General features: G+C 48.3%; 2 protein-coding genes across 3 annotated transcripts; both read right to left on the bottom strand.

The window, feature by feature from the left end:
- Positions 1-557: 557 nt before the first annotated feature.
- On the bottom strand, positions 558-11,476 carry PCYOX1L (prenylcysteine oxidase 1 like). 2 transcript variants are annotated; one of them, XM_025434700.3, is made up of 6 exons: positions 11,333-11,476; positions 7,257-7,463; positions 5,643-5,817; positions 4,324-4,535; positions 2,029-2,169; positions 558-1,540 (listed from the first exon to the last, which is right to left on the bottom strand). In XM_025434700.3, exons 1-6 carry the CDS (start codon positions 11,418-11,420, stop codon positions 879-881), a joined length of 1,485 nt encoding a protein of 494 aa, XP_025290485.3. In that variant the 5' UTR covers positions 11,421-11,476; the 3' UTR covers positions 558-878. The 2 variants fall into 2 exon arrangements, with proteins under 2 accessions (XP_025290485.3, XP_048965214.1); XM_049109257.1 differs by lacking the exon at positions 7,257-7,463 and having other exon boundaries at positions 11,333-11,461.
- A 2,532-nt stretch (positions 11,477-14,008) lies between these two features.
- GRPEL2 (GrpE like 2, mitochondrial) lies at positions 14,009-25,066 on the bottom strand. The gene is made up of 4 exons (XM_025435201.3): positions 24,910-25,066; positions 22,545-22,698; positions 21,432-21,513; positions 14,009-17,225 (listed from the first exon to the last, which is right to left on the bottom strand). The coding sequence occupies exons 1-4, from the start codon at positions 24,984-24,986 to the stop codon at positions 16,861-16,863; spliced, it is 678 nt and encodes a 225-aa protein (XP_025290986.1). The 5' UTR covers positions 24,987-25,066; the 3' UTR covers positions 14,009-16,860.
- Positions 25,067-26,613: the final 1,547 nt, after the last annotated feature.

Here is a 26,613-nt window from a genome sequence, read left to right on the forward strand (position 1 = left end):
AGGTCTATATATTTTTTTATTTTTTATTTATTTATTTTTTTTTTTTTAAATTTTTATTTATTTATGATAGAGAGAGAGAGAGGCAGAGACATAGGCAGAGGGAGAAGCAGGCTCCATGCACCGGGAGCCCGACATGGGATTCGATCCCGGGGTCTCCAGGATCGCGCCCTGGGCCAAAGGCAGGCACTAAACCGCTGCGCCACCCAGGGATCCCTATATATTTTTTTAAATTTATTTGAGAGAGAGAGAGAGAGAAACTAGCAAGGGGAGGGGCAGGAGAGAATCTCAAGCTGACTCCTTGCTGAATGCAGAGCCCGATGTGGGGCTGGATCCCAGGACCCTGAGATCTTGATTTATGCTCAAATCAAGAGACCGGTGCTTAACTGATGGAGCCACCCAGGCACCCCTGGTACATGTGTTTCATTGTGGGTGCTGCCTCACGTACATTTTGGGAGAGGGAATGAAAAGCAATCAAGAAATATGACTCCACATTCTCTGCCCCTTATTTCCTCCCAGTTATCCCTGTCTTCTAGTTAGAAAACCAAGTCAGAAGAAGCTGGAGAGGATGAATTTTTATTTCTTCTTAAAAAAAAATAAATAAAATGAATACCTAGGCTTGAATTTCCTTCCCTTCTCTTATTGTCCTCCTTAAAATGAAGCAAATGCTGTGAAAGTCCTTAAGATAGAGAGGCAGAGAGTGGGCCATCTGGACCCACGCTGGAAAGAGAAGCAGCTTGACACATGAGGGGCTGGAAAGGCTTGGCAGGGTAGCACAGCCTGGACAACTGAGGCCGCTGTGGGGGTCAGGGGGTAGGAGAGGAGGGGGTGGGATCCATCTTCAGCAGGGGATGGATGGCCCCAGGTTCACTGTGGAGCCCTCACAACTCGGTCTTCACTTTGTGCATCAAATCCTTTTGGTCAATCTTGTCTAGGTCCTGGTACCAGCGGTTGTAGGCCAGCAGGGCCACGTTCTTGGCAGCCACAGCCATCACCTCCACAGAGCTGGCCGCCCACTCCAGGGCATTGAGGTGGAAGAGCTGGTCATGGAGGGCAAAGCGCGGGAGGGTGCTGTGGGGGCCATACACGGGGTGGGCCCGCCACTCGGCTGTCTGCACGGAGTAATAGGAACGGAAGAGGGTCTTCAGCTGGGACCGCAGGAGTGGCTTGGGGGACTGGACTCGCCAAACAGCGGCCTCCTGAGGCTGCTTCCGCCGGAAATTGGCTGAGATGTTGACAGGACAGATGTTGTCCAGAGAGCAGAAGAAGTTTGGAAAATCTGTGGTGAGGATGCTAGCAAAGGGGAAAAGCTTAGGGTCGGGGAAACCGAAGTAGGAAGAGTTGAGGTAGCCATGGACCAAGGAGACCACGGTGGGCTGGAAAGAGCCCTGGGCAGCATCGATGGGTGGGTCAAAGCCTTCAAAGGTGATGCCACTGCTGCCGTTGTCCAGGTGCAGGGGGGTGGCAATGACCACGATGTCATAGAAGTCAGAGCCATTGCCCACCTCGTTCTCATACTCTACATAGTATAAGGGTTTCCCTTCTAGAAAGAGACAGAATAGAGCACAAAAGTCCATTTATTTCTTGTCCACTACTTACTGATCTCCACCTGAGGCCCAACGCAGAAGGTGTGGGGCTCTGAGTGTAGCTGGGCTGTCTGCATCGTGGGTCCTGGGCTTTCCATGCTGGTGTGGCTGCAGGGGGAGCACTGGACTGGGAGTCAGGAGTCCTGAGTTTTTGCTCTAGTTCTGCAGCTGACTAGCTGGAGGGACTTGGGCAAGGCTGAGTCTCAAAGTCCTCAGTGGTCAAATGAACTGGGGCTGGCTGAATGCAGGGCTCAGCTTTCTGGCTCCGACATTTGAATCAGGACGACAGTGCCCTCTGGTGTCACTCGGCAGTGCTGGGGCTTCTCAATGGCTTTTTTGGAACCACTCTGCAGCCTTTCACAGACCAGGGTTTAGGGATAGACTGGTGGAAGTGTTCCTGGTCTAGGAAATGGGAGTGGCCACGCGCCCTGCTCCGCTCACTCACCTGTATTTTGCAGGGTCACAGAGGTCACTGTGGCATGGATCACGTTGGCCTTGGTGAGCTTCAGCAGACCGGAACAAACCAGCTTGTTGCCTCCCTCAACAGACCACAGGCTGCCCTGGGCCCCGGCTAATGACATGGCTCCTGGGCAAAGGGGGAGAGTGGCCAGTGGGTTCTCAGTATCACTGGGCTGTACGGCTGGAGAGTCCAGCCCCATCCTACCTGCTGAGCCTCCGTCTCAGGCCAAGACTCCCAACACGGGCACAGAGAGATGACACAAATACAACAAAATTCACAATGCTATGTGAAAATAAGCTCCGTGCAAGAGCCATCTGTAAAAGATCATGGATGGTAAGATTCTATTTATACAGGATGTCCAGAAGGGACAAATCCATAGAAACACAGTGGATTTATGGTTACCCAGGGCTAGAAGGCAGGGGACGAGGGCTTGTTGGGGAGGTGATGGCTATAGGTATAGGGTATTCTGGAGGCAATGAGAATATTCTAAATTTGACTGTAATAATGGATGCACAACTCAAAACCACTGAGTTGTTCACTTTAAATCGGTGAATTGGGGGCACCTGGCTGGCTCAGTCAGTGGAACGTATGAATTTTGATCTCAGGGTTGTGAGTTGGAGACCCTTGTTGGGTGTAGAGATTACTTAAAAATAAAATCTTTTAAAAATTTAATGGGTGAATTATATATGAATTATATCTCAAAGGATACACACAAAATATTGGAAGACTGAGAACGAGAGCCTCGCTGAGGGGACACCTGGTGGGACTTGAAGGCAGGGAAGGAGGCAGCCATGCTCACAGCCAGAGGGATAGCATCCTGGGCACGAGGGAGATGCTTGTTAAATACAAACTTTTCCATCCATTTATTCAACATAATTGGGCTGCCCATGCCCATGCTTCCAATGGTCCAGGCCCTGTTCTAAGGGTTTGGGATACATCAGTAAACAAAGGAGACAGAGCTTCCTGCCCTTGGGGAGCCTACATTCTAGTGGGAAGAGAGGAAAGGAGTAAATGAAATAGGTGGCTAGAAGCTGATGGCACTGCTGGGTAGGGAGACTGGCACTGCTGGGGGCAGGAGGAGGCATCCATGTAACTGAAAACTGGGTGGTGGGGTACCTTCAATGAAAAGGAACATCTGCACAGAGACATGGTAGGGAGCAAGAGTTTACTATGACTGTCTTAGGGAAGAATGTTCCAGGTGGATGCATGGCCAGCCAAAATCCCCAAGGTTCGAGGGCAGCTGGAACCCCACAGACATGCAAAGGAGGCCGGAGTGGCTGGACTGGGGTGAGTGAGCAGGGAGGTGGTGGGGCCTAGACCACAGAGGGCCTTGTAGGCCATTAAGAGGACTCTGGCTTTTACTTGGAGGCAGGTGGGAACCCTCACGGAGTTTTACATGCAGGCTTGACCTGACGCGGGTTTCTTAAAAGTATCATCCAGCTGATGCATTGAGAATAGCCAGCTGGGGGCAGGGGGGCCTGGCAGCAGACTTGCAGTAATGGGGTGAAGGATGCTGATAGGTTAGACCAGGAAGGACGTGGTGGTGGGAAGCAGTCAGATTCTGGATATATGTGGAAGGCAAAGTAGATGAGATTTCTTCCTTTCTGTCTTTTTGCAGATGAGATTTCTTGACCTACCATGTGATGGGTATGAGAGAAAGCACGAGGCCAGGTTTGGCCTAGAGCAACAGAAAGGAGCTATTCCAACCCAGCTGGGAAGACTCTAGGAGAGGCAGACTTGAGGGGAAAGGTCAGGAGAGCTCAGGTCTGGCAACACTGAGTGCTCCCCAGGCCTCCCAGTGGAGACATAACGGTGGGACCTGATGTGTGAGTCTGCAGCCTGGAGGGAGGCCTGGGCTGGAGGTCATGCTTGGGAGTCGGTGGGTGGAAGTGTGAGTAGTTGAGGAGAGGACCAAGGACTGAACTGGCACCTTCGTGTTAGGCGGCTAGGAGAAGAGAAGGACCTGGCCCGCGCTGGGGGTTGCCAGGTTTTGCCTATGCCGCTGGCCCCAGTGGGGCACGTCCTGGAACCAGCCCAATCAGGACTGGTGGAAACACACTGGACCTAAGATCTGAGCTTTGCTTCCACATCTGAGAAGCGGGGTGAACACCATCTCCTGCCAGCCCGGAGGACCAATGACAGAATGAAATAGGGTTGAGGCAATAAGGTGTGTAAGCAACTGTACTGAGCCTGGTAAACGTGAGGTTGTTACAGGGAGACCAGCCCATTCTGGGCACCATGGGCCAGGGGAGGGTAGGAGGCCAAGGGCCAGAGGCTCACCAGCGAAGGCGGGCATCGCTGCAGACTGGCCATAGCTGGCCCGCAGGACGGCAGAGACCACGTCGTCAATAAAGCGCTGAGTGACACCCACTTGGAGCAGGGACTCGGCCACAGAGCGCTGGGTCATGTTGACGAAGGCAGACTCCCCGAGTGAATAGAGCAGCTCCTCCACGCCTGAGAAGGCGTAACCATGGGCCTGGTACTTATAGATCCTGGAAGACACGCAGAGTTGGAGCTCTCATGCAGAAAGACCTTTTGGCTGACCCCCTACTCCTGGCTGACTGCACCCAGGAGGCCCAGAAGGACCCCGCCCCTCCTCTCCATGTGGGGGGGGGGGGTGAGAGAGGAGGTGGTTATTTGGCCTATTTGTCCACTCTGGAGGGCCCCAACTATAGGGACAGCATGGAGGGTAGGGCAAATACCCTGGAACCCCACTAGACCTGGCTTCACATCATGGCTCTGCTAAATGACAACTACTCTGAGGTGTGACATGGGGAGAGTGGTGAAGTGCCAGGACCCAGCAAGGAAGCTGAGGGGTCATCCTGAATGTCTGTGCCTAGGCCAGGAAGCAGGGAGGACCTGCAGGGGAGACCTGGAGCACCAGCTGGCGAGTGGGTGAATGGCGAGAAGTGGACAGAGTGACATGGGACCACTCGTCCTCATTATCTGGAGGAGTGGGGCAGGAGGCTGGGGCCCAAGGAGGAGGGAAGTGGTGAAAAAAGGAGTTTGTTCTAGATGAGAAAACTAAACTGGGGGACAGTCGGGCTTAGAGGTGCATGGCCTACAAGCTGCATGAGGCCTACGGATGTGCTTCGTTTGGATTTATGAGTTGGTTGAAAAACCAGGAGATTTCATACACAACTCTGCATCTCTAGCTTCTTCTAAAAAGCTGGAAGACCCAGCCACATGTGGTCGGCATTCACACCTGGCCATCGCTGGCCCTAGCAGTGACAGCTGCCCCCTTCAGATGAGCCCTGTTCTTCGGGGCGCCCCACTCCCCACCCTTCTCTTCCACCAGCTGCTTCCACTGACTCACCCCCCCAGGTATGCCCTTGTAGGTGGCTGCATTTGCAAGCCCCCTCATTCCTCAGTTTTGCGGAGGGAAGGAAAGCTAGAATGACCACACTGGAGACACATCCCCGCACCGAGTCAGTACATGCCTCGCTTCCTCGGGCACCAGGACTGTATTGTGTGGGGTACTCACCCCACCAGCAAGTCCCCCCTTTCCTTCTTGACAATTTACAGCCCCACTAGTTCCCTCCCCATCACTCTTCCTGGCTCCCGCTGGAGCACCCTCCCCATGGCCTGGCCAGCCCTACCTCATGAACTTCTCCATGACCTCCTCCACCCACATCTGCAGTCTCAGGAAGCTGATGCCGTAGTGCCACCAGAGGCGGAAGAGGTTCAGCAGGTACCAGTCGGTCTCCTCCAGGACAAAGTGCTCCCCACTGAAGATGGCACTCCTGCCTACCACCTCTCGCCGGTGCCTCAGGCCTGAGGAGACAGCAGGGAGCCCCTCAGATCCCTCTCTGAGGGCCCCCCACAGGAGATCTAGCAGTGCCTGAGCGAAACTGAAGGTCCCCCTGAAGGATGCAAATGGACTGGCTCCATGAAAGGGACTAGAACACACTTTGGTCTGTTCACCTGTGCTGCTTGTTTAAAACAGTAAACAGAAGCACTGGGCTGGCTGGTACATCAAGACAGGTACATTAAAAGAATGGACCACATCCCATTGTTTTTTCCAAAAGGGATGAACTCAGTCATGAGCCAGGGGAATTCAGAGGTCATCCCAGAATGTCCAGGGACTGGCAGCCCCAGCGCCTGTTCTCACATGGCAGCCCAGGCCACCAGGCCCACCTGGAAGGAGGCCCGGGTCTTTGCAACCATCCACAGGCTACAGCTGGCAGTCCCAGAGCTGAAAAGAAGTAGAACAGGTGGCAGCGTCCCCAGTTAAAGATGTAGAAGCGGAGGAGTGAGGTTCTAGGAGAGTGAGGTTCTGCCCCAGGTCACGGGTTCTTGTTTCTTTCCCCCCGATTCCTGTCCCTGAGCCACCAGGTTCCCCATCCTGGAAGAAACATTCCTTCAGCATCCTTCTGGAGATATTTTCTGCCAACACTGGTAAGTACATATATATCTAGGAGTTACTCCTCCTCCGCCCCCTACATACTATATGCTACCCTGCACCTTACTGACATACTGTGTCTTGGAGATTGTTCTATACTTGGACAAGAAGGACTTCCCCAATCTGGCTGCTGAACAGTCTGCTGTTTACCTAAATAACATTCACTCTCAGATCCAGGTGGGTGGGCAGGTGGGATATTTTCAACCTCTTGGTACTACAAACAATGCTGTAATGAATGGCTTTGTTTGTATACAACTTAGCACATCTGCAAGTACACCTGCAGGGTCACTTCTGAGGGGTAGAGTTTGTGTGTCACACGGTATCCGTATTTGTGGTTTTGCTAGATGCTGCTGGCGTTGAATTAGCTCTGACTCATTAGTGGAGGTGCAGATATCCTCCGAGCCTTCCTCTCCTCAGGAGATACAACACCTGCTTTGTAGGAGGGTGGACTGGTAGGGAGGATTGGGGGTGAGGCGATGCCTACATACTGCCTAGAAGGATGTCAGGTACCTGGCAAGCACATAGCATGTGGAAGCCATTATGATCATGGCTACGGAGAGGAAGCAAATGGAAAGGGAAAGAGACTGGCTTGGGGGTCAAACCTGGGTTCTAATCCCGGCTCTGCAACTAACTCACTGTGTAACCTCAGGCAAGTTCCTTCCCCTCTCTGGTCTCAGCTGCTCCATCTGTAAAACGAGGAGATTGGGCCACATGACCTTCTGACCTTGACCTTCGGGGCCATCTGGGAAGAGCCCAGTGGCTGCCGCCAGCCCTGGGTGCAACACACTGGAGCCCAGGACGGTGCACTCACCCAGCTGCTTGACGAAGTCCTGCATGTGCAGGCTCAGGGAGTGGAAGGAGGCGGCCCCGCTCTCATAGTGCTGCTTGTTGACTGAGATGGTGGCCAGGCGGCCGCCCACGGTCCCCTTCTCGAACACGTCGATCTGCACCCGGGGGCCAAAGTGTTGCTGGAGGAAATGGGCCACAGCAGAGCCCCCAATTCCGGCCCCAACCACGGCTGTCCGCAGGCCCAGGAGGCAGGCAAGGGGAGAGACAGGGCATGGAGGGGAGAGACCAGGCACAGAGGGGGTGAGATAGGGCACGGAGCGGGAAGACAGGGCACGGAGTGGGGAGAGACAGGGCACAGGCGTGAGGCTGCAGGTCCCACTCTCCCAGCGCCCTGGGAGGTGGTTCCCAGGCCCTTGCATTTCAAAGGCCTATCACATCTCAAAAATGCAATCTGAAGGCTAGTTCTTAGTAAACAAAGAGCAAAGGACAATCTGAAAATTGTCACCTACTGTGACCCTCATTTTATATTGAAAAAGACACATTAGCCAGAAAGAATCTTAAAATTCTGGATGATCATTTAAAGAGAATACCTTTGGTTTTATATGAACTCCTTACATTGCCCTGATTATTTCACTACAAACTGGTGGAAACCTGGTCACTGGCAGGTACTGTTAGGTTAGATCAGTATTTGGAAACCACTCCTGAACCTGGGGGTTGGCAAACTACCGCCTACAAGCTGAATCTAGGCCGACTGTTTTGGCAAACAGTTCTACTGGAATACAGGCAGCCTCTTTCTGCAGCTTGTTTATGGCTGCTTTCACGCCAGGGCGACAGAGGTGAGTGGTTGCCACAGAGACTGTATGGCCTGCAAAGCCTCAAGTATTTACTCCCTTGCCCTTTCCTGAAGAAGTCAGCCAACCCTTGTTCTAGTGCAATCTACCACCTGACACTTAAATCACTTCTACATCCGTGTTTACCATGACTGGAATGCACCCCATGATGGGCCGCTCACTACCATGCAGGGCCCTCTATACCGGTTTGGACTCTTGTTCCAGTTTCAGCTTTGAGATCTTTTGGGATCTTATTATCATCCACTGTCTTTACTATGCCTCCTGCCTTCCTGCTATATGCAAACTTGGTTCACATGCCATGAGTGTTGTCATCCAAGCCACAGATAAAAGTGTTGCACTGGCAATGTGGGCTGAGGGGTTACTAGGCACCATTGTCCAGGCAGATCCTAATGTAGTTACTAATGCTCAATAGCACTGTGCAAAGACAGCAAGACAGCTATGAAGCTACTGAACCGGACAGCTGCACCTCCCACAATTGGAGACACGGCCTTCTCATCCGGCAGTCTGTTCAAAGAAAAAAGGAGAGAAATCTAGTAAATCCTTACTAGACCCATATTGGACCCATGACGGACAACTAGCTACTGTCAAGAAGGCAAAAAATACTAGGTTCCTTATGATCTGGCCTCTATTTACTTATGTATTCCCTGCCCCAGCCCCCAGTGCTCCACCTTCTTGTCCACCTCGACTTCTTTGGCCATGGAACCCAGGACTGCTCTCTCACACTTGTGCCTTTGCCTACATCGCTCCCTTTGTCAGGAATGCTGTCGCCTTTTGCCTTACTGCTTCTGTGGCCCTCAAGTGGAATTATAGCTTGGCTCGCTTGGCTCACCTAAGACAGGTCAGGTATTACTCCCACATATTCCTACAGCACACGCTCCTCCCCTGGGGCCTTGTGCTTGGCACACTATCTTCCACTGGTCCGTTTAAGGACCAAGAGCAGCTCACTATGCCCCCAGATCCTGGCAGGTGGTAAAGCTAAGTATTTGTTGCATCTTGAAAAAAGCAAACCACTTCCTCCTTTTCAGTGTTTACAAAGCCATGTCCAAGAATGCCCTTAACCTTTTACGACCTTCCCGTTTGCGACAGAGCCCCAGATTATCCATTTTTCAGAGGAACTAATATCACAAGGCCTGGAGGCTGCCCACTGGGAAGCGGAAGAGCTCACCTCATTGAGGAGCAGCTCATTCAACACCCGCAGACTGACACGCACTCTCTGATCCATGATAAGATGTGCTCAGGCACAAGACAATCAAGCAGGACTTTTGTCCTCTGGAGCTTGTGCAAGGCATGGGCAGACTCCTGCAACAACGTGTGACAATGACCTGCAACAATGTGTGACCAAGTCCAACAGGGTTCCAGGGAATCCTGAGGAGGAAGCAACCAATTCTGCCTAAGGATGTGGACACAGGCTTCACAGGGAAAGTAAGTCTGATCTGGACCCTGCAGGACACTCGGCTTTGCCAGGCAGCAAAGAGACATTCTCCCTAGCGAGCAGGGTGTGGTGTGTGGAACAGTGGTGGCTGGGGGCGGGCAGGCATGAAGGGGTCCAGCATCACACAGAGGTACTCAGATTTGACCCTGCAGCAGTCTGGGAGTGAAGCCATCCTCAAAGGAAGCTCCTCACTCTCCTGTGTAGAGTTCAAACCACCATGAGCGAACAGAGGCTTCTGTCAAACAGCTGAGGACAATCAAAAAAGCTACAGAGCATCTTGGCATTGCCAGGTGTCCTGCCCTGGGTGACCCCCAGGGCCAGGTGGGCAGGGCCAGCTGGGAATGAAGCAGGCAGAAAGCTCTGCACTGTTGGAGACAGGAATACTGGGGGAGGCCCCTTCTCCAGGGACCAGCTTGAAGTGCTTTGCTTGGTTGCCGGTTTCTGAGAGATGAAGGGAGTGCCCCGCAGACACTGCCTTACTTCCCCATCCTTCAGAGTCTGGCTCAAAATCCACATTTTCCCTGAGGCCTTCTGTGACCACTCTAGCTCTCAGGATTCCCTCTCCCCCCAAAAACCCTAAACCCTCAGTCCCAAACTGATTTCCCACGTTTTAGCCCTTTATGGTCTGAGCTGTGGTTTGCTAATGTAAAGAAGCCTTAGCATTGTACTAGCAGCCTAGTAAGTCTGTGGTGCTCCATGGGATACGCTTCCCTGCCAACAAGGGTGCAGAGAGGGCAGCTTAGTGTAGTGGGGACTAGATGCTAGATGCCTAGCATCTCTGCTCGTGGCAATTTTATATATGGAGGGACTGGAAAATCTTGAGGAGTCTTGTAGAGTTAAAAATGACAATTGTGAAGAGAAATAAACTGCAAGCAAATGTGGAACTCTAGTCAATGACAGGCATGATGAAGTCTTTAGTCCAGTGCCCTAATGTCTGCAATTTATTTTAAAATGCACTAAGATGCAAGATGAATTAACGGGCGGGCGGGGTGATAGTTACATAATAACGCCAAGTATAGGAGGAGTCTGCTAAGGGCAGAAGCAGAACCTAGGTGTTGAGTACACGACGGGTCACTGTGTATCCGGTTCCGTCAACTCTGCTGTGCGTTTGAAAAATCTTCGAAATAAAAATATCGTCATCAAGCCCAAGAGGACTGCTGTTAAAAGTTCTCCACTGGCATCCAGCAGATCGACCTGCAGCAGACCTACCATGGGTTCCGTGTCCTATTCCCCCTGCCGTCTGGGCTCAGATGTCACTTCTAGGAAGCCCAGGGCCCGCCCAGGGCCTGGAAGATGGGCCAGACGCTCTTCCGTCCGCGCACCTCCGGCCTTACCACCGACCGCCCGCTATTGTGCGGGAGCGGGCTCTCCTCCAGGCAGGAGCTACGGAGCACCGCGCCTGCCGCACGGGCGGCCCTCAACAGACCTCGAGGGGCCACATCACCGGACCCGGCGCCCCCCGTGGTCCGTCGGGGCAGCTGGCTAAGGGCCAGGTGCACCGCAGGCGCTCAGGGCCCCGGGCCTTCTGGTGCGACGCGGCCGGCCCGGCCCACGCCTCTTTTCCGCCCCGGGGGCCGTGGCCACATGCCCACGCCCACGCCCACGCCCAAGCCCGCCGGGGTCAGCACCCCGCCTGCGGCCGGCGCCCTTCCGCGGCCAGGCCAGGCCCTCGCCTCCTCTGCAGCGGCTGCTCGCCCGCGGACCCCGGCCTCGCCCGGCTGGCCTCCCCTGCCCCCCCCCCCGGCTGCTCGCGGCGGCGCCCCCTTCTCCCCGCAGCCCTCCCCCGCGCCGCTCCCCACCCGGTCCTTCCCGCACCGATTTTGCTGGGCCGGGCGTCCCCGCCTGTGGCGGCGGCGGCCAGGAGCGCGGCCAGCGCGGCGAGGAGCGGGGCAGCGCGGGCCATGGCGGGCGGCGATCCGGAGGCACGCCGGGGCGCTCGCTCCCGCGGGCCGCGCAGGGCTCGCCGCCCCGCCCCGCCCCGCCCGCCCGCCGCGCCCCGCCCCCGGCCCCTCGCGCTGCCCCGCCCCCGGCCCCCACCCGCCGCCTCTCATTGGTCGAGCCGCCGTCCCTCTCCAGCTCCGGGCCCTCATTGGCTGCATCCGTCCCGGGCGGGCTCCGCCGGGCGCCGCTTCCCCGGCCCGCCTCCCGGGTGCGGGCCCCCCATTGGCTGGCTCGTCCTGCCCACGCGCAGGTGCGCGCGCTCCGGGTGCTCAGCATCAGGACCAGGGCCCGGGGAGATGGGAGGGGGGAGGCGGAGAGCCGGAGCTGGGACCGCGTCGGGGCGAGCCCAGCCGCGCCAGCTCCCAGCTGTCCAACGTGCCGTCTCGGGGTGTGCCTCGGCTTCCCTGCTCTCCCTTTCTAGGTGGTTGTGACAGTCATGTGCGATAGGGGACGTGAGGCCGCTTGCCAGTGTCTGCAAGCGCAGCAAATTGCTGACCCAGCGTGTGCAGCCATGGTGGCTGGGCGCTCCCCTCCGCGTGTGTGGAAACCAGGCCGGATGCTTTCGGGCCTGCCGTCCCTGACGGGCACTTGCAGTTCCCACATGCAGTTGGAGTCTCTGCCTTCTACTTACACAAAAGGGAAGGGTTTCACCCAGTCTCTTCAGCATGGGGAGGGAGGGGAGGGGAGGGAGGGAGGGAGGGATAAGCTCCCGCTGAGCTTCACCCTCTAAGAAAAGAAGAGCAGCTCAGGGTGGTTAGTTCATTACACGGTGAGGGGCAGATTCCTGGAGCAGAAAATAAAGTTGGGGAGGAGTTTCAGGATAAATAAGGAAAACTCATTCAATTCAGAGTATGGCTAAGAGAAGAAACTGAAAGGATTCCGAGGATAGTAAAAGAGCATACAGCTGGGATTCTAAGTCAGCTTTCTGAGTCATAAAGGGCCAAGCTGGTTACTAGTGAAGTGGTAGATGAGCAAACATGCATTTCTTATAATCTCAAAAAAAAAAAAAAAACCTTTTTGGCAATGTTTATGTCAGAACGTGAAACTTTCTAAGTTCATTCCTAATGGTTCAAGATATTCCCTTAAACTTTTTTTTTTTATTTTACTTATTTATGCAGAGAGACATAGAGAGAGGCAGAGACACAGGCAGAGGGAGAAGCAGGCCCCATGCAGGGAGCCCGATGTGGGACTCGATTCCAGGACTCGATCCCGGGACTCCAGGATCCCACCCTTGGCTGAAGGCGGCAGCTAAACCACTGAGCCACCCAGGCTGCCCTCTCTTAAACTTTTTGTTAAACAAGCATTCATCACTTTGTGCCAAGTTCTCTTATGCACTGGTTTAAACCGATTCTTGTAGTGTTTTGGTAGGGTAAATTTAAAAAACTTTAAAATTCAGCTCGCCCCCCTCCAAACAAAAGGTCTTACATATTTGTTACTGAACCAACCTACTGGTATAGAAGCATAGGAACAGAGAAAAATCACTTTCCCAATAAAACATGGCAATTGTTAGGTAGTACTGGTTTACACTAGGAGACCAGGAGTGAAGCTGGGTGACTCTATCACTCTATTGCTGCATAACAAACTGCCCCAAAACTTAGTGGCTACATGTAACAATCATTTATTTTGCCCATAAATCTGTGCTTTGGGCAAGGCTTGGCAAGATCCACTCATCTGTTCCATGAGGTGTCAGATGGGGCTGTTCCAGTAGGGGCTGGAGGAGCCTGACAAGATGGTGTTGGCTATCAGCTGAACTCTCAGCTAGGGCTCAGTTCCACTCCACAAGCTGCTTTCAGTTTACTCTTAATTTGAAGACTGAGTTCTAAGGGTGAGTATCCAGATAGGATGGTTTGGGTGCAGAAACCAGCAGTCACTTCTCCTACATTCTATTGGTCAACCACAAAGTCCAGATTCAAGATTTGGAGCCATGTTTTAAAACCTCCACCGTGAACATGACCGAATGGACAGTCTGAGCAGATAGAAGAGTACACTAACACTGGGAATATGGGAAACAATGGATTAGGGAGCCAGGGTATACAGATAAGATTGGAAGAGTAATGAAATCGAAGACCAAACTGCTGGAAAGGCTGGTTCCAAAGGCCACTCAGCTAAGATGTTGGGTATGTGGATACCAGAAGCAGATATATAGACAAAGCCACGCAGAGCTTGGCAAGGACTGGTGGGAGCTGAAGATCTGAGTAAGGGCACGTGTCAGTAATCTGGTTTAGAGGATCAGAAATCCAGCAGTTCAAGTGAAGTGGTTGAAGCAGGTAAGGCAATTAGAACCAAGAAGCAAGTATAAGGAAAATAAGGCAATGCCAGAGAGGAAGGCAAAAACAAAAGCCCAGATCTAAGAAATAATATGAAACAGAACTGAATCAAGGCCAAGGAGGTGGGAAAGCAGACAAAACTTCAACACCAAGCATCGAGTAGGTGCACTCGGCTTGGATGCTGTGGGATCTCAAGGTGCCTCTGCTGAGTGTCGACAAGGTGAGTCAGCAATGAAGTGACCATGTCAATATAAAGGCAGACGAAGACACTAAACACATGAACTGCAGTTATGTCAATTCAGGTTTTATTGAAGTTGCTTCTGAATATTCTATTTCATTCTTAGTTTTCCCCATTTGATTTGCTTTAGTGTACAAGAACCTTTTTCACTTATTAGATCCTTTTGACATGAAAGAGCACCAATTAACTTATCAGTACACTGATCCCCTTATGGCAGTGAAGAAAATCTGTAAAAGGTTTATAGAATCCATGTACTGAAACACCACGATCCCCTCTTCAAGTGAGCCAAAACTTCCTTACATATCCTAAGATGTCTTTTCACTTTACCGTCAAGATAAAAATAATGAAGAGCATGGACACAATTTTCTTGTTCCTCCAGAAAGTGTGGGTTTCTTGCGTTATGGTTAAAAAAACACAGAAAAACCAGAAGCTTGAAGGAAAACAAGTCACTGTGATTGCTTAAATTACAATTTTTATAGAAAAGCAGCACTTAACCAGTCTTCTTCGTCTTTCCCTAGACCTTAGGCAGCTATAAAAAAAAATAGGCAAAACAACACGTGTAAGAAAAAGTAATAAAAATAAATATTTGAGGGCCTATTGTAGTAGACAATTTACACATTTCATTTATCCTCACAATACCGTGAGGGAAGTATAATCATTGTACAAACAAGGAAGCAGGCTCAGAAGGGTGAAATGACTGGAGCCCATTGTCACACAGTGACAGGGCTGGGATTTATGTTCAAGTCTATACCTCCAGAGCCTATGCTCTATTATGCTGCTCTGGCTCCCAAGAGCCTAAGTTTTTGAGATTCTTACCATTATAGCTCCATCTTCTAAATTTTACACTTTTAAGTCTGTGTAACTACTGAATAATAAAAGAACCTAAAATTATTCTCAATCTACTTGCTAAACAGAAGGCTGTAAGGAATATTAGAAAACTCTTCAAGTACTCAGAACATTCCATACCTAAAATTATGGTTGTTCAAACTCACTGATAATGACAGCTAGTAATTCAAGAACACATAGGTAATTGTAATTGGCTCCTTTTCTTGTCACCTCTGTCAATCTCAAAGGAATGAAGGCAAAAAAAAAAAAAGACAAATTCTTATTGCGAAATCTGACTGCTCATTAAATTTACAGTACACACTTAGTGGAAAGCCCAAAGAGGTTCTGGTTTTCAAATCTTCCCACCAGTCTTTTGTTTGCTTCTTAAAAGCACATATTTGTTTTTTAAGTGTCAAATTCTGGTGGAGATGGCAGGGCCCATTGGGGGATGGCTTTATTGATACATATGTGGAGTGTGCTAGAACTATCTATGATGTCTAAGAGGGTAACTTTACCACTCCATGGAATGGGGTCATAAAGTTCTAGTAGAAATGGATTTACTTCATGGATAAGTAACTTAAAAACCTAAACCTCTGCAATCTGGACATCTAACAATATTTGTCCACTGGGGACATATTTGCATGTTCATTACAGAACTGCTGGATCTTAAAAAAAAAAAACGAACTGTTGGATCTTAAATGATTAAAGTTAAAATCTAGTTGTTCTTATTCAAGTTCTCACTGAAATTTAGTTTACTAGTTTTAGACATTTTTTGAGTCCAGTCGTAAAAAGATGTTTTCATGCTTAAGAAGCTGAAAGAGATGAGATCATCACTAAGGCCTCTTCTAACATTAAAATCTCCATAACTGACCTCTTTTATAAAGTCTGATTGGTAGGTCATTCACTTGCCCATTTTGTTAGGCAAATCTTTAAAGAACACCAGCTAAGTAAGAACTGAAAAAAAAAATAAACACACAGGCTCATTAATTCTAGGTCAATACATAAAAGACAACTAGATGTTAATATGTGTGACATAAGACAGATACAAAAACTAGAAAATAAAGCATATCAGTATGAGAGGTAGTGATTTGTGAGTACAAATAAAAAAAAATTCGGCATAACTAAATGAAATGAAAAATTGTAAGAACCTAACATTTTTGTCCTGACCATCTCCCTGCATCATCTAATAAAGGATGATGAGGCAAATCTGACAAAGTGGAAGATTTAAGGGAAGTGGAGAGAAAAGTTGTAGGTAAATTATCTACATAAACTGATTTGGGTCATTAGCTATCAGCGCTGCCTTGGTTTCCCTGAAATGATTAGGGAGGCTGAAAATAATTGGAAGGTAACTTAGCAAAGAAAGCACAAGGTTTCTAGATCATATTTGCTTGAAAGGGACCTGGTATCTTGAATTTGTTGATACTCTCCGCCTTTCAAGTCTTGCCTGGGCCCTAATTAGCCCTTGTAAATGGGAATTGGAAAGGGACAATGAGTGTGAATATGGCCTACCTGGAGATGATGATACGGACAAAAGGTGGCTAAAAGGAAAACAAAAAGGGGAAGTCTTAAAAATTTATGTGTATAAAAATCAACCCAAATGATCTAACTTCATTTAACTCTAAAGCTTTATCATCTAAGTACCCGGATGTTGAACCAATCCCCATCATCTCCTTTTCCCAAGAAATACAAGATCCTATTAATTCCTGTTACAGGGACCATTAGAAAGAAACATTGAGTTGAAAATACACAAACATCTATTCATTTCCACCTTTTAAAAAGATTTTCAATGGACAGTCATCAGAGTACCAATTTTAAAATAATTTTCTTAAACATATCTGGACAAAGGCCATAGGATCACTTGTCACATTGTTCAAATGCCCAAATGGCAAGACTTCTGATGAGACCAAACAGGTCACATTAAATCAGTAGAGTATCTTAGAAATAAAGCCAATATGACTAAATCCAAAACAGATCACATGAAGTACCTCATGTACAATACAAACCTAATTTAATAAATAAAGGAAACACAGGTGACTGTACTCTGGGAGAATATGCAGTTCCTTGTGGGCCATTCACAGTCTTCTCTGAGACTCCACTGCCACTTCCACCCGAGCAAGTCTAATGGTGCGGCCATGAAGCTTGTAGCCATCTTGCCTTACTAATGCCACAGTGCCAGGCTGTACCCCGACACCAGCTGGCACGTGACAGATGAGTTCATGCTCATGAGGGTCATATTTGTCACCAATGGGTGTCATCTTCTCCAGGCCATGTTTGGCAAACACACTTTTCAGCTTTGCTTCTAAAAGTGATAACCCTCGGAAGATCTTCTCCAGAGTGAGCTTCTGGTCCCCGGGCTCTGTTTCTTCAGAAATGTACTCTGTAGTCTTCTCCAAAATGTCTGCCACCTCTACCAAGTCCTTACAGAAACTCTGAATTCCTAGAGAAACCAGACGCTTTTATTGTTTGTGAGGAAATCATTTTGCTCTTGGGGTGGAGTATGGGGAAGGCCCAGATAAGTGGCTAGATCCTGAGTACCCCAGGAGGTGGGAAGACTGCCACAAAGAACTCAGGAATTGTCATCAACAATTATCACCTTAATTAAACTCACAAACCAGTGTTTCTCTTGGAAGGCAAATGACTGGGAAGCCTACTAGGAAAAGGGGAAGATGGTTAGAACCTAAGATTGCATGCAGGAGACTCAGAAACCCAACCTTTGAAAACTGGATCATTGTTTCTTGTATTCTTATTGCTATTCACCTTTAGTACTGAGTTACATACATTTTGGAAATTCTTGTATGTCTTAATTTTGCTAAGACGTGTTCTCAACAGATACTGACAGGATACTGGCATTTCGTGGGGCAGGAGGCAATAATACAAAAATTAGTTGACAAGACTGTGCTAAGGGGGATTCAAGAATGGTTTATTCTTGAGGATCAGCTGAAGAGGGACGGGAAAGCAAGACACTCCACATATGAAATCTCCAAACTGGCTGCTCTGAAGTTATATATACTTGCTGGAGACAGGCCACAAAACTTTTAGAATCTTTTTAGTTGTGAACTGTTCTAAAAGTAAACTCAGTTGTTGAGAAATCTCATTACTCCCAATTGCAGCATCTTGATTTTTCTTACAGAAATGTTGAGGAATGTCATCATTACAGATATCTATGGTAACAGCAAAGCCCTGGTGGGAGCTAGTGAAGGGTGAAGGACTTGGTTCATTTGGTTTTAATCCAGGGACAGGTTTTTGTTTTTAAAGATTTTATTTATTCATTTGAGAGAGAGAGAGAGAGAGAGAGTGAGAGAATGCACTCATGAGTGGCACAAAGGGGAGAGGGAGCAAACTCCTTGCTGAGCAGGGAGCCCAATGTGGGGCTGGTTCCCAAGATTCTGAGATCTGACCTGAGCCGAAGTCAGTCGCTTAACTGACTGAGCCACCCAGGCATCCCGATCCAGGGACAGTTTTAAGGACATATATCAAAACAGGCAGCCACCTTAACTGTGTTCAGAGGTAAAAAGGAAGATCATCTATAGGGAAGTAATAGATGACAGAGAAGAGATTTCCTAGACTTGCTGCCTAGATTCTGGAAGGAACAACTGACAGAGGCAGGAATTCTATCTTTAACTTCTGGATCACAGATATCCATTATAGCATCTTGAGCAAAACAAGTGTAATAGGGTTTAAATTAGTCTAATAATAACATACATAATGGATTTGGGATACTGGGGGCATGACAGATAGGAAGGAAGAGAAAATATCAGAAGAAACAGGAGAGCCAAGTGAAGGAATGCTGTTGTGACCTGGTCTGGTGTAGGAGAGGAGGTGAAGAAGAGGAAAGAGTAAAACTAGCAGGCATTTCCAGGGAACAAGACTTGGTGTGATTAAAATTCCACAAGATACTTCCCCTACCTCCATTAGGGATGGCAGCCATAAATATTAATGGCTATTAATGAAATAAGCTGATAAGGTAAAAGGGATTCATTCTCCAAAGGCTTGAAAAGTATGCTGATTAGATCAAAACTCTTGTACCCAAGAGAAAAGAATGTCTCATAAAGAACAACTAGGTCTCTTGGCTATTAAAAGATTACATATACTCTACTAGAATTTTTAAAAAATATTTTATTTACTTATTTATTCATGAGAGAGAGAGGCAGGGACACAGGCAGAGGGAGAAGCAGGCTCCATGCAGGGAGCCTGATGTGGGACTCGATCCCGGGACCGCAGGATCACGCCTTGGGCTGAAGGCAGGTGTTAAACCGCTGAGCCACCTAGGGATCCCCTAGAATTTTGAGAGCAGTAAGCTTCTGGGCTAACTTGTACACTGCCATGGTATAAAGAACCCTGGCTTCTCTTCAGTCAAGTTGTATAAATTTGGGTAAATGGAAGCCCAGGTTCTTTGGACAGTCTCTGATTCTATTCTAATTACTGTTACTTCAACAGGAAGTTGGTGTCTGCACCATTTCTTGGGAGTGGGGGGGGGGAGGTCAGAATCTTTATGACCTGTTTAAGAGAAGATGAGTTACTGAGATAAAACTATTCCTGGAAGGAGAGTGATCATGTTATATTACATATTAATTAAATAACAAATAAAAGCTATTTTTTCTATGTCCATGCTCCCCAAGCAATCTTCATTTTTTCTAAATATTCCTGGCCACTAGAAGGAAATGACCCAAGCAAATGACTTTGGTGGTGCATTGTTAGACACATTTTGCCCTATAAATTGATAAATTAGATTACCAAATTGAGTTTAGCTAATATTTGTTTGTTCCTGGGCACCTTATCAATTCTTGAGGAAATGGATACAAGACCGTTCCTAACTCATCAAAGCTTGACTTCTGGTAAGCCAACTCACCCTGCTCCCTTCAAGCAGGCAAGAAGTCCTTCCCAGGTACCACAGTTCGTTTATTTGCTACAGAAATTCCTTGTAGCTCAAAGGTCAGCAAACTTTTCCTATTAAGGGCCATATAGTAAGTACTTCAGGTTTTGTGGGACAAAGCGCAAAAATCCAGGATCTTACAGTAGGTGATTATTTAATAAAAGAAAATGTCTACAAACTTTTAATAATGAAATTCAGGACTGTAATTTATGAACTAACACACAGGCTGTAGTTTGCTAAGTCCTGTCCTGGTTGTTGGAAATAAGACCTAAAACTTGGATGAAACATTGGTAATACAATTTGAGGGCCAATATTTGGCTGATACTCATAGCCATGAAACATGATGTCCCTAGCACTGAATGAAAAGCAGAAGGCTATGCCACAGCACTGGGGTTAGACAGGACAGGACAGGACTGAAGTGAATCCCATGCACAAACAGCAGATAAAATCCTAGAACAGGAACTAGTGTGATACAGAGAAAGTAATAATAGACTGGGGGTCAGAAGACAATGGATTCGGTTTCTGTCACCAATTAACTTTTTTCAGCTCACTTGTAAAAGGGGATTGGACTAGGTACAATCCAAGGGCCCCTGAAGCACCTTCATTCTATGTGCAAAGTATAATACTCTGTATGAAACTGTGAGCAAGGGGAGTATCACAGATTTGCCCTCTACCCTTCAATCCCTGTTACTAACACTTTCACGAACACATTTGGAATAAGATGTTGTGTAGTCAAAGAAAAATTTCTGAAAGACTTTTACTTTTTTTTTTTTTTAATGTGCAGCCTTCAAATGAATACACATGTATTTGAAATTTTTGGTTTTAAACAACTCTACACCCAATGTGGGGCTCAAATGCACAACCCAGAGATCAAGAGTTGTATGTTCCACTGACTGAGCCAGGAGGTGCCCCTCAAAGGCTTCAAATTGGACTAGACGTGATCTAGTACAATTTCTAGAGTTATCTGCTTCCATACGGGCTGAGCCTTTGTCTTTGAGTTATAAATCAGTAAGTTATAAATACCAATGGGAATGCAAATGATTTTTCTCCATAGTAGTGAAAATTATCTGCTGGAGATAGAGTTGATTACTGCACTACGGATATAGACCAGTTTTGCTTCTATGAGGCAAATTTTAGTGTTCCTGATTGGCCATGCATCTTGTTTTTTGGATTCTCCTCTGAATGTCTTAATGATTCACTTGTTCATTAATGAGTTAAACAGAATTGATTGCATAAACACTAGAACATTAAATGTACATGCTTGAAAAATTAACAAAGATTTTGGTCAAAATGAAGGCAAGCATTATTTTAGCAAATGGTTCACCTGGCAACATTCCCAATAAAGAGCTCAGAAAGCATATGGCAAGAGTGGATGGAAGGGCAGGGTAGGACTGGTTTAGGACCTAGATGTGTTCTTTTACTATGTGCAGTTTGCAAAACTACTAGTAAATATCCTTACACTAAAAGCTTTTTTTTTTTTTTGAGAGAGAGAATGAGAGAATGAGAGAGAGAGAGAGAGAGAGAGAGAGAGAGAGAATGTACAGCTGCACACAAGGGGGTGGTGGTGGTGGTGGTGGCAAAGGCAGAGTGAATCCTAAGCAGGCTTCATGCCCAGAGCAGAGCTCAGCACAGAGCCCAATGTGGGGCTTGATCTCATGATCCAGATCATGATATGAGCCAAAATAAAGAGCTGGACACTTCAAAAACTGAGCCACCCGGGCACCCCAAACTGAAAGGTATTTTAATTTTTATAACAAATAAACATCTCACCAAATATCTTGGCATCCTCTACACATCTCTGGGTTCGGCGCCTTATGTTTTCACCATCAGCTACAGCTCTCTGGTATCTCATCTAAACAAAAGCAGAGTCAAAATGATCAGAAAACACATGCTTGCTGGTGGGAAAAAATGTTTTTTGCTTACTTTATAAACTTCACCCTTTTGATAGGTTTTTATAAAAAAAAAAAAAAGGAGCTGTAGGAATCTTAAATCAGCTACTACAAATCCCAAGTCAAAGGAGGAACCTACTCTTTACAGCAGCCCTGATAGGTTGTCATTCAGCCTCCTACTCTGAACATTTAACAGTTTTCAAGCTCATTCTCTTCAGAGAATGCTTCCTTTTTCACATGCAGCCAATACTGCCACCCTCTTTCTTTCATTGAACTGAACTCTAGGACAACCAATAGTAGGTTTTAAAAACGTGTCATCTATTTGAAGGCACTTAGTTTAGCTCCTTTAATCTTTTCATTCTTATAATCCTTGATCTCTTTAATTGCTCTCATAAGACATGCTTTCCTACCTCCTTACCATTCTGGGTGGTCTTGCTTTGAAACTTCTCTAATTATCGCCCTCAAAGCGTGTCTGTCAACCCAGTAAGGCAGAGTATGCCAGATGTAGTCTGACTGGCAGAGTACAATGATAAATGACACACTCATTCAACAAGTATCTACAGAGTTTTTACTACACGCCACATACTGAATCTTCTCTGAAGCTACCGTCACATCAGGTATCTAAGTACTGTGACATAACATGTTTTAACTACTGTAGACTACTTTGCCTAATATACTAAGCAAGAGTAGAAATGAGATAAGAGGTAAAGAGCCAATTAGAGGAAATTTAACTAATTATTTATTTATTCATTTATTCATGAGAGACACACAGAGAGAGGCAGAGCCACAGGCAGAGGGAAAAGCAGGCTCCGTGCAGGGAGCCTGATGTGGGACTCCGATCCTGGAGCCACTCAACCACTGAGGCAGACACTCAACCGCTTGAGCCACCCAAGCGTTCCAGAAATTTAATCTAAAAAAAAAAAAAAACAGACACAAAAACTGTACATGGGTATTTCAACCAGAGAGGGGATGTGAACAGACAAAATCTACTCACTGTTAAGTCTTGGACTTCCTTCTCCAGTTTCACAGCTTTAAGCTTTAAGGTTCGTTCTGCAAGAGAGGGCCCAAGCTCATCGGGAGGGTCCTCAGAACTGCAGTCCTCACCAGCAGTTCTCTGGGTGGCAGTGCTGAAAGAATGTGGCCATCCCCTAAAGAGGGAGGAAGGTGATACCTGATGAAGGAACGCCATCACACACAGCCAAACTGCTTGCAGTCACAGTAACAACACCGACTTACTAAGTGCCAGACACCACTGTCAGGTTTTACGTAAGTCATCTTTTCATCTCGCGGTGTATGAGAGAAAGTATATTACCATTTCAATTTTGTAAATGAGAAATCTGAGGCTCAGAGAGGCTTCTGACTTGCATAAGATCACAGAGCTAGTAGATTCTGTTGAACCAGGATACTGAACACAAGGCAGCACAAATAGCCAGAAGTGAGGACACAAGAGTCAGCAAGAAAAAACCAAGCTCTAATACCCAGAACCAGCAGGGCAATATCAGAAGTAGGAATGCGAAACACAAATCCTTACATTTCTGATTCAAGCCTTCATTTTACAAATGGGGAAAACTAAGCCCAGTAAAGGGACTGTGTTAGACTGGAGTCAGGCCTAGAATTCTAAAGTTTTCTTGACCACAAGCTCGTAAGTGAGGCTCTTATGAAAGAGAACCTGTGTTAAGAGAAATTCTGAGTTGGGAACTCACTTCTATGTAAAACCAAGTCAATTAAATACATATAAAACACTATACGTTCCAGACTGTGAACTATAAACAGGTGAATAAAATGCGTCTTTGATTTAATCATGTTTGTAATCCAGAATTTCATACAGCTCAAACGTCTGACGTATAGTTGTTTACAAAGGAAGGCATTTAGATCAGGGACTACTTTACACATCTTGGTTTGTAGCAGCTGACTCCTCTTTAAAGGAAGTTTCCATTACGCTTCCTGGATTCTTATAATTTGATTTGAAGTAAAATCAACAAAAATCAATCTGTGAATACAAAAGGTCTTTAAGACAAATAGTTTACTCATAGAAACTGGCGTATTTTGAAAAGCAGTTGTGAGGTGACATCCGTGCAAAGAGTTAAAGGGGGTAAAAGGAGTTGGCTTCAAGAAAGGGAGAGGGAACCCTCAGTACAAAGCTATGGGCAAGAGGACTTTCCAGGCCGGCCCTGCACTCAGAAAACATGGTCACCATAGATAATCTGGGGCGAATCACAAAGGATGAAATATCTCCTTCCTCCTAACAAACTACATTTATCCAATTGAAAGTAGGTCAATGTACTCCCAGGGCCTGTTTAAAGAGAAAATGGCCAAAACCCAAGTCTGAAGAGGAGAGCCGAGGATGACCCCTTCAATTCAGAACTGGAGCGAGGGGAAATTTTATCAGAACGAAACTTTCTTCTTCTGGCCACTTCCCTACAATACAAACTGCCAAAAAGACTTAAAAAACCCGGAAGCCCTGAATTCAACCTCACACCCAGGTGCCAGGTCAGGTGCCTTAAGATAAAAAAGGTGACACACAATCACGCGAAATTCCGGATTCCCCGCAGCTTAATTTACATTTCAGAAGTTCAACCTTTACTCACCCTACAACTCATTTTTTTTTTTTTTTTTTATTCTTTCTGAGGAAGGAGCAGTTAAACACGGAGTCGTCCCTGAGAATAATGAACACCGCTCGCTAATTAAAAGCTCCGATTCTAGAGACTGGCTTCCAAGCGGGGTCCCACGATTACCGAGTATTGGGAGTCTGGAAACGTTGCGGAACTTTACTGAACCTCGGTTTTCTGGGTTGAACGAGAGAAGAGAACTAGCCATAGGGTTCTACAGGCGGCAAGATAAGTCATCCCTAAAGGGTGCCGCAGCGCCAGGTGAAGAGCAGGAAATGGAACTCTGTGCACACGCTCCGAGGGCAGGTGGAAGGGCGGACTCCAAAGGGCCTTGCTTTGAGGCCAAGGCAACGACCTTTTACCGACAGGTAAAGTGAAGCCGAGGGAATGCCCGGGGGCCGGCCTAGGGTCCCACAGAGAGTCCGCGGGGAGAACCCCGTTTTCACCTGCAGACACCCCAGTGGAGGGAAGGGGGCTGGAAGACGTACACCCCCAATTCAACTGATGCTCGAGGCTGAACAGTTCCCGCCTCGGCGGAACGTGACCTCGGCTCTTACCACCTTCCTTGGCCCGGCAAGAAGGCGAAGCTGTATGCCTCAGTTTCCTCCTCTGTAAAATGGGGCCGTAAGCGCCGGATCGCAGCAGCCGAGGCTTGGTGGGTCACCTCGCGCCCCCCAGTCCGCACCCGCCCTTCCAGCTCGCTCGTCTCGCACTATCCTCAATCCCCGACCGGCGGCCTGCCTCGCTCACCTGCCTTCAGACGCTGCCTTCGAGGCCAGGAGGCGCTGCACCAGCCGCCGGACCGCCCATACAGACCGCGCGGCCATATTCCCGATCTCGGCTGACGGAGGCAGCGCATGCGCACTTGCTCCAAATGACGGGCTGAAGCGAGATACCACGCTTCCCGGCAGCCTTCGCGGGCGCTCCCCGCCCAGAGCCCCCCGGAACGGGAACGCCACACTTCCGGTTGTCCTAGCGCGCGCGCGCGGGCGCATGCGCGCGGCGCTCGTGCCTAGCCGGCGTCCCCGACGGAACGCGACACTTCCGGCCCTCTCCGCTTGTTGGGCGCGTCGGGCGGGTTCACGTCGCGGACTCGGGCTGGGTGCTGGTCGGGAAGGCGGCCGCGGACGCTGGCCGGGGTCGCAGCTGTCCCCGCAACGAGCTTACGTGAAATTGTAAACAATACGTCAAAATATGGCGGGCGTAGAAAGGTCGGGGCGGGGGCGCGGGGGGCGCGGTGCCGCCGAAGCCTAGACTACGTGGCCGCCGAGCGTGGGCAGTCTGTCCGGAAGAAGTGATGCTTTGAGCTGGAAGCTGAAGAATGAGTAGATGAAAAGAGGAAGAAGGTGGCTCGGGTAGAGGTGAACAGCGTCTGCAAAGACCCGGTCGAGGGGAAGAGTATTGTGAGCAAGGCGCTGAAATACTGGAGGGAACGGGGGGCACGCAGCACGGAGCGGAACGCACCGCGCGACGGGTTTAAGACCAAAATTGAAGCCCGACTCTGCCGTCACTCTTACTTGTTGTTTTTTTTTTTTCTTTCTTTCTTTTTTTTTTTATACCCCCTCCAGTTTCCTTGTTTTCTGACTTGGCTGTGTTTTAAAATGTGGAGTATTTTCTCGTTTCCGTTTACTAGAATGTGAGCACCGTCAGGGCAGAGATGGGTTGGCTCTATTGCCAGGGAACGATGGGTCGGTGACTTAACGGAGTCCGAAAATGTTGTGTCGAAGGAGCTGGAGCCTTAACTCTGATTGACCTTTACGTGTTTAACAGGTCGCTTTGACTCCTGTGTGATGGAGATTGCTGGGGTCTAAGCAAAGAGGTAGGGAGACCAGCTGTTGTAGTTCGTGCAGGGCGGGGGGGGGGGGGGGTCTATTCTGTCCTGGAGACCCGCAAGAGGCCTTTGTAACGCCCTTCCTAAAGCAGCTACTCTTTCAGGTGTGTGTCCAGCTCATTTCTGGTTCCGCGTTCTGTTTTGTTTTCTTTTTGTTTGTTCTCCCAACTAGAGTTTCAGCAGAAGCCTGTCGGTCTGGTTCAGAGCCGTGAGTGGTTTCTGACGTCCAGTGTACATAGTAGGTTCCCAACCAGTATTTGTTGAATGAATCAAATGGTCAGTGTCCGTGGAGACAGGAGGAAGTGAATGCATTGTAGAGAGATTTAGTACGAAAAAGGGTCAGGAAGTTAGGATAGACTGGTGATCGGGGTTGAGGGCACTTGGGAGTTGCCACAGTAGTTACTGGATAGTCCCTAAGGTCCAAAAAAATTATTTAAGGAATGAGAAGTGTGCCCTCATCATTCTAAATCTTCACCATAACACAGCTTACTTGTACTGTAGCTCTTTGGGTCAGATTTTTCTCTCTACTCATCTTGTGAGTTCCTTGAGGACAGAACTGGAGACTTCTGCATCTTTATATTCTGTCCGTGGCCCAGCCCAGATGCAATGTAACCAACACCTGA

This window comes from Canis lupus, chromosome 4, assembly GCF_003254725.2.
Source record: "Canis lupus dingo isolate Sandy chromosome 4, ASM325472v2, whole genome shotgun sequence".
NCBI classification, from domain to species: Eukaryota; Metazoa; Chordata; class Mammalia; order Carnivora; family Canidae; genus Canis; species Canis lupus.

Bases quoted from the DNA above. Each gene is read 5' to 3' on its own strand.
- PCYOX1L (XM_025434700.3), bottom strand. From the start codon at position 11,420: ATGGCCCGCGCTGCCCCGCTCCTCGCCGCGCTGGCCGCGCTCCTGGCC. The intron at 7,464-11,332 runs GTGCGGGAAGGA...GCCTGCGGACAG, and splicing joins CGCCCGGCCCAGCAAAATCG to CCGTGGTTGGGGCCGGAATT. The intron at 5,818-7,256 runs GTGAGTGCACCG...CTGTCTCCTCAG, and splicing joins GGACTTCGTCAAGCAGCTGG to GCCTGAGGCACCGGCGAGAG.
- GRPEL2 (XM_025435201.3), bottom strand. From the start codon at position 24,986: ATGGCCGCGCGGTCTGTATGGGCGGTCCGGCGGCTGGTGCAGCGCCTC. The intron at 21,514-22,544 runs GTGAGTAGATTT...GCTTTTGTTTAG, and splicing joins AGGAAGTCCAAGACTTAACA to ATGAGATACCAGAGAGCTGT. The intron at 17,226-21,431 runs GTGAGATGTTTA...TGGTTTCTCTAG, and splicing joins AGAGGATGCCAAGATATTTG to GAATTCAGAGTTTCTGTAAG.